General features: G+C 44.6%; 1 protein-coding gene across 3 annotated transcripts; it reads left to right on the top strand.

Annotated features, from left to right (window-relative positions):
- The first annotated feature begins 957 nt into the window (after nucleotides 1-957).
- Nucleotides 958-5,681, top strand: LOC143367819 (uncharacterized). 3 transcript variants are annotated; one of them, XM_076810015.1, is made up of 4 exons: nucleotides 958-2,300; nucleotides 2,379-3,520; nucleotides 3,638-3,797; nucleotides 3,846-5,681. In XM_076810015.1, the coding sequence occupies exons 1-4, from the start codon at nucleotides 2,139-2,141 to the stop codon at nucleotides 4,548-4,550; spliced, it is 2,169 nt and encodes a 722-aa protein (XP_076666130.1). In that variant the 5' UTR covers nucleotides 958-2,138; the 3' UTR covers nucleotides 4,551-5,681. The 3 variants fall into 3 exon arrangements, with proteins under 3 accessions (XP_076666130.1, XP_076666128.1, XP_076666129.1); XM_076810013.1 differs by having other exon boundaries at nucleotides 964-3,520; XM_076810014.1 differs by having other exon boundaries at nucleotides 982-3,520; nucleotides 3,855-5,681.
- Nucleotides 5,682-6,081: the final 400 nt, after the last annotated feature.

Genomic DNA, 6,081 nt, shown 5'->3' with positions numbered 1-6,081 from the left:
CGCATAAAGAAAACAAAGAGAATGCTTATGAAGTCATTAGAAACGTAACACTTCGAAGTTTGCCCGTATACGGTGGACCTATGTAGTACACGTTCCGTGGTTATGGTTTATGATCAACGATCAACAATTTCCGCACACAGGGTATACCGGGCGTTGAGAGGATGACTTACAAAGAGTTGGGGAAGAAGGAGACAAATGTTGGAGATCTATTTTACGTTAAAGCGGGAAGATGAGTAGAAGTTTGTAAAGATAGCGCTAAATCCAGCGTGTATACGTCCACCGCAGAGAAAGAGAGAGAGAGGAAAATGAATGGGAAGTAAGAGTAAGATTCTTCGTCCCACCAGCACGCAGTGGCTTTTTGCCAAGTCGTGAGCGCGAGCCATTAACGCGCGCGGGATTGCTTATCAGTTGCTGAGTCCGCGTTATTGCGACGACGATGACCAACCGAGCGCGACGGCGGTGTTTCTATCCCCGCGCCACCTAGATGCCCCCACGTCTCATAACTTGCCAGTTATCGGCTATAAACGAGGGAAACCGATTGCATTCGCGGGAACGCGTGGCATCCACGATATTGACCCTACATTGATTACAAAAGGATTTGTGCCTGGCGAAAAATCTGCCGCGGACAAAATACTATTTCCCCCATCGAGACTGTCACAAACAGATCGATAAATGATCGAACGATACTTCGATATCATCTGTCGAATAATAAAAAATGATTTTCTATTTGATAAATGTAGAATCGTGGGTAATTAATAGGTTACAGATATTCTTTGTATGCATACTAATATACGTGCGAAAGGTATGAGATTTGGTTTTTATACGATACAGCGAGCAGAAAATGTAATAACAAAAGGTTTCTGTTTAAGATATGATAGTGTAACAGCTCATGTGGGTTAATAACATTGTTAACACCCTATATAATTGCCCCACTCTCGTTTACCCTTTACATCCTGGAATAATTGATTACTACGGAACCTATAATTATAGGTTACCCCGCGTTACAATGAGACTATCGTTCTTTACCTGGAGTCGTAGAACTCGCCCAGCATGTTTGGCGAACGGAGATTCAGGTTGTGTGTTTCGAGAAGGGAGCGTAAACATGGGCGATAAACGATACGTGGATGAATAATGGAAAAAGTTTTATCGAGAGTAAAAGCAATAATTCGTAACCTGTGAGCGTTTAAATATGGTGGAAGAAATCGCATCGCGTCGGCGGCACACAGTGTTGCCAGTACGGAAGTACTCGATGACGCTATTGCCAGCTTTGCTCCCTCCAAAACCCGCGCGTGCATTGGCAGCATTGTTTTTTGGTAGTTTACAAATAAAATGGCCGATATATGAGGCTATTTTGTATGGGCAATAAAATGTGCAATTCTGTAAAATTAATGACCATCGGCCGTTCGTGTGCGTACGTCAAAGTATAGGTTCGGTGCCGCGAAATACGAGAAAAGGAGGTGAAGTTTGAGTGAGCGTGTGGGAGTGCCGTGAGAAGAAGGTGGAGGTTGTCTTTCAAGACCCGTGGACGCCGCGGGCCCCTGACGAGACCGAAACGAAGGATCACTTACGGACTCTAATACATAGAAAAGCCCACCGACCGCCGTATTTTTTCCATTGGCGCGTGGTGGCGCGGCAACCATACGAAAACAGCTCTAGATTTACGGAAGCTGGTTTACAGCGCACAGGCCCCCTCTGCCGCCTGCTCCAATTCTCTGAGCACACTTGCCTCACCTCCTGGACACCGTGTGTTCCTAACTCCGACGAGAATACCACTGTGGGAACACGTCGCGTGTCCGGGCATTGTATGTCACGCATGTTAAGGTGCGCACGGTGTTGACCACCTTGCACGCATCGCTTCATGTACTTTGATCGCCCAAAGCCCTCAGACAATATTGTAGACCAGACTATTATCGTACCATAGAGCGGCCACCAAGCAGATATGATTCCCAATTTTGAATTCCAAGGCCGAGATACTGGAGTGTGACGGGTACGTTTACTTAGAACCTTTCAAAATATTTCCCGCCGACCAATTTGTTGTAGTGGAAAGAAGTGGTACAGACGATGCGTTGACAGAGACGGAGGGGCCCACGAGCACAGCTTCGAGCCAGCCCACCCCCTCCGTTACCCCTCTGTCAAATATGTGCACCACACCTGGCAATGTGGGCACAGGGTTTGGGTATACCTGGTCCTTTGGGGGGCCTGGTGCCGACACCCGAGAGAATGCGCAGGGCGAACTTGCCACGAATATTAGCTACGCTGTGAATAATAACCAAGACCAAGGATCCAGTCAGAAGATACAGGTCGACATTAAACCCACTAAAGTTGTCAATAGTACGCATCGTAGGCCGATGTTCACTATGAATGAAACTTGTCAACAGACCCCAACTACCCACCATGGCCATACAGCTGGAGCTCATAATCAAACGCACGGGACGCACGTTCGAATTAAGAAGCAACACGATATATTTTCATTGACGTGCGACAAGGGAGGTTGCAATTGTGACGCAGCGCACTCGACGCCGCCGCCTTCTCTTTTCTCCAACACGTTAGTTTTTACCACAGCCGATAAGCACGCCATGAGTAAGCATTTCATGACACCCCTTGGACCCCTGCAGCTTACTGCAGAAGAGTGCAATGAAATTTTAATGAAACGAGCAGCCGCTGCATCCAACCAAGCCAATGTGAATAATGTTGCGACAAGCCAGACGGACAGCACTGCTCATTTCGGACATGTTTTAACGCATGTGAATACCCCTCAGATCGAAACAAAAGTTAAACAGCAGCAAGATATGGGGAGTCAAGTCCGTGTACCGAAAGAGCGACCGTACTCTTGTTCAGAGTGCGGGAAGTCGTTTCTGTTAAAGCATCACCTGACAACGCACGCAAGGGTGCACACCGGGGAGCGACCCCACGTCTGCGTTCATTGTGGCAAAAGTTTCGCCCACAAACACTGTCTTCACACTCATCTGCTCCTTCATAGCGCAGACCGGCCATACCAATGCCGTGAATGTAAAAAGTCCTTTACATTAAAGCACCACCTCGTGACGCACACGCGCGTACACACGAGAGAAAGGCCATTCATTTGTCCAGAGTGTGGAAGAGCATTTCCTCTGAAGCGTCACCTAGTGACTCATAGTAAATTCCATTCGGGGGAAAGACCTTTCGTTTGCGAAGAGTGCGGAGAATCATTTTCACAGAAGGATCATCTCACTATGCATTCGCGCTTCCATGGCAGTTTACATCCATTCGTTTGCCACGATTGCGGGGCAACCTTCCAGAGAAAGTTTGAGTTAGTGAATCATGGCCGTCTACATGGCAGAGTTCCACATTCGTGTACTGTTTGCGGAAAGGAATTTCTGCAAAAGAGAACACTGTTGGCTCATATGCGCCTGCACACAGGAGAGACTCCATTTGCCTGTACCGTTTGTGGCGAAGCATTCCCTAGGAAAACGGACCTGGTCGCCCATTCTAAGATTCATAACAATAACACGAACACCGACGAGAAGTCCCTTATGTGCAGGTAAATAATGGTTTCTAAAGGCAAACGTGAATCTTGAAGTGAGATCGGTTTGCCAGTGCTATCAGTTTGCCTATAGGATCGTTTCTCCGTACACTTATGCTCTGTTTACTATTTCAGGGAATGTGGATTGGACTTCTCGAATCGAGAAGCCCTTACTTTGCACTTAAGGTTACATTCTGGTGATCGAACGCTTGTGACGGATCTTTGTGGGTTAGCAGCAGCCTTCCAACACACTCCTGGGCACTTCCTCACTCCCAACACCCCAGGAACGCACCAGGTATTGCCTATGTCAGTTTAAAGCCAAGCATGGATGTAAGAGTTTAAGGATTTGCAGATGAACGGACCCATTGGGAACCCCGGTGTCAGTCATATGCATGGTGCGACGCAAACATCACCTCCAGTGGGATCAGGCCCGAAACCAAAACCACACATTTGTCCCGATTGCGGTCGTGGTTTTGCACAGAAGCACGGTTTATCTCAGCATCAACGGCGCCACACAGACGGCAGTTGCCACATAAGGTCACATGTGTGTGACAAGTGTGGTAAAGCCTTTTACCAGAAGAATCATTTGTTATTGCATCAACGCCAGCACATGGATCCACCGCCGAGTATACTTCGGCAACAGCAGAGGCAAGCCGCGCAGGCTGCTGCCCAGCAAGCGCAACAGCAGCAGCAGCAGGCCCAGCAGCAGCAGCAGGTGCAGCAGCAACAAGTGCAGCAGCAGGTGCAGCAGCAACAAGTGCAGCAACAGCAAGTGCAGCAGCAGCAAGTACAACAACAAGTGCAACAGCAGCCGCAGCAACAGCAACAACAAACGTGCACCGTTGACACAAAAACAATACAGCTTCAGGCAATACAGCAACAGGTGCAACAGCAGCAACAAACGTGCACCGTTGACACAAAAACAATACAGCTTCAGGCAATACAGCAACAGGTGCAACAGCAAGTTCAACAACAGGTACAACAGCAGCAACAGCAACAAGCGTGCTCTGTGGACACTAAAGCAATACAGTTGAATGTTACTATATGAGACGATATAGAAAGTGGGGATTGGTCGGTCCCTGGAACAATAGCACTCCCAAATGCGCACCCCGCTGCCACCCTCTGCACGCACTTCTCTTGTACTAACATTACACATTAGATATATTTATTATCTCTAGAATCGAAATACGAAGTAATCAATTTTATTACAAGAGTATATTATACAAAGTATACATATTATATTCTAAATATGTAAGGCTTGTAACAAGAAAATAAAAGTAACCATATATTAGTGTTTTACATAATACTTTATATATCATTTACTCTAGACATGTAAAATGAAACTAAACAAATTAGTTGCCTTAATACGTGATGGAATGAATTTTAATGAACATATTAACTATTGTTTGGTGAACTTCTTTTTTGTTCTCATTTACTTTTAATTAGTAGGGCATCACTTTATAAGAAAACGCATATTGAATAAACAAACGTAAAAAAAAGAAAGACGAGGATAAGTTTCTTTATGTACTACTGCTTTGTTGTTATATCCTTCATGCTGTGCTTGTATATGGTGGGAGTCGAGAGAGATATACGTGTTTGATCGTGTGAGTGAGCAGTAAAAGATGAGTATGTAGAAAATGTGAAGCAAGAAAGAGGCGGAGGGTGGCAAACACCGCGCATTTACGGAGCATTTGAAAATTGTAGGTCTGCCCCGGAAACAAAAAAGGAAAAAGACAAAGAAAGAAATATGGTGTTTTTAAACAAACTTTTACGTTGGACGATTTGTGCGATTTGTTTAACAAATACTAGAGGATTAAGAGCGCAAAAGAATTATAAAATTTATATTCCATCAAATGGACTTATTAGCTTTACGAATATAAATAGATTCGAGTGCATTTCGATTCGTTAAAATGTTCTGTTCTTTCTTTATTTTATACGATCGTAGATGTTTTGATTTCTTAAAGTCCGTACTTTTTCTTCCGTTCTCGACTTCAAGTCTCCTTTTTTTCTATTTTATAATAATACCGGAACGTAACGTGTGAAAGGTGTGTTCGCATGTTCTCGCGAAGAAAAAAAATCATTCAGCATAGCGAACTTTTATAATAGTTTTGTCAGAGATATGTAATAGCCGATAGAATTGCGCAAAGAAATGAAAGAAGTAATAAAGGTAGCTTTCCTACATAGTTTTAACATATATACACATCTTTTCCGAACGATCGCAAGCGCGTGAAATGCTCTTGGATTTTTCGCGCCAATTAACTACTATCTAAACAAAGAATCGTGATCGCTCGACGGTGAAATATTGCGAGACACGTTTAAACGTACCTCTGCTTCGTGCTCGCCACTAAAGTATATTTACTTTTCTTTTCTACATTCCTGAGATGCAACAGATTACGATATCGAACTCATTCGCCCTGTGTATCAAGGAAATAATTGAACTGGTACCGAATAAGAAGCATCCCCCTATCTGAGAACCACAGAATCCCAAATTCATACTAAAAATCTTCGATCATCTCTGCATTCTTGCTAGTCCCGATCGAAACATCTAACTGCAGATCAAATCGAACTTCTCGGAACAG

Source organism: Andrena cerasifolii, chromosome 4, assembly GCF_050908995.1.
Source record: "Andrena cerasifolii isolate SP2316 chromosome 4, iyAndCera1_principal, whole genome shotgun sequence".
NCBI classification, from domain to species: domain Eukaryota; kingdom Metazoa; phylum Arthropoda; class Insecta; order Hymenoptera; family Andrenidae; genus Andrena; species Andrena cerasifolii.
The sequence above is the reverse complement of the archived record's forward strand: the minus strand, read 5'-3'. Positions and strand labels throughout refer to the sequence as shown.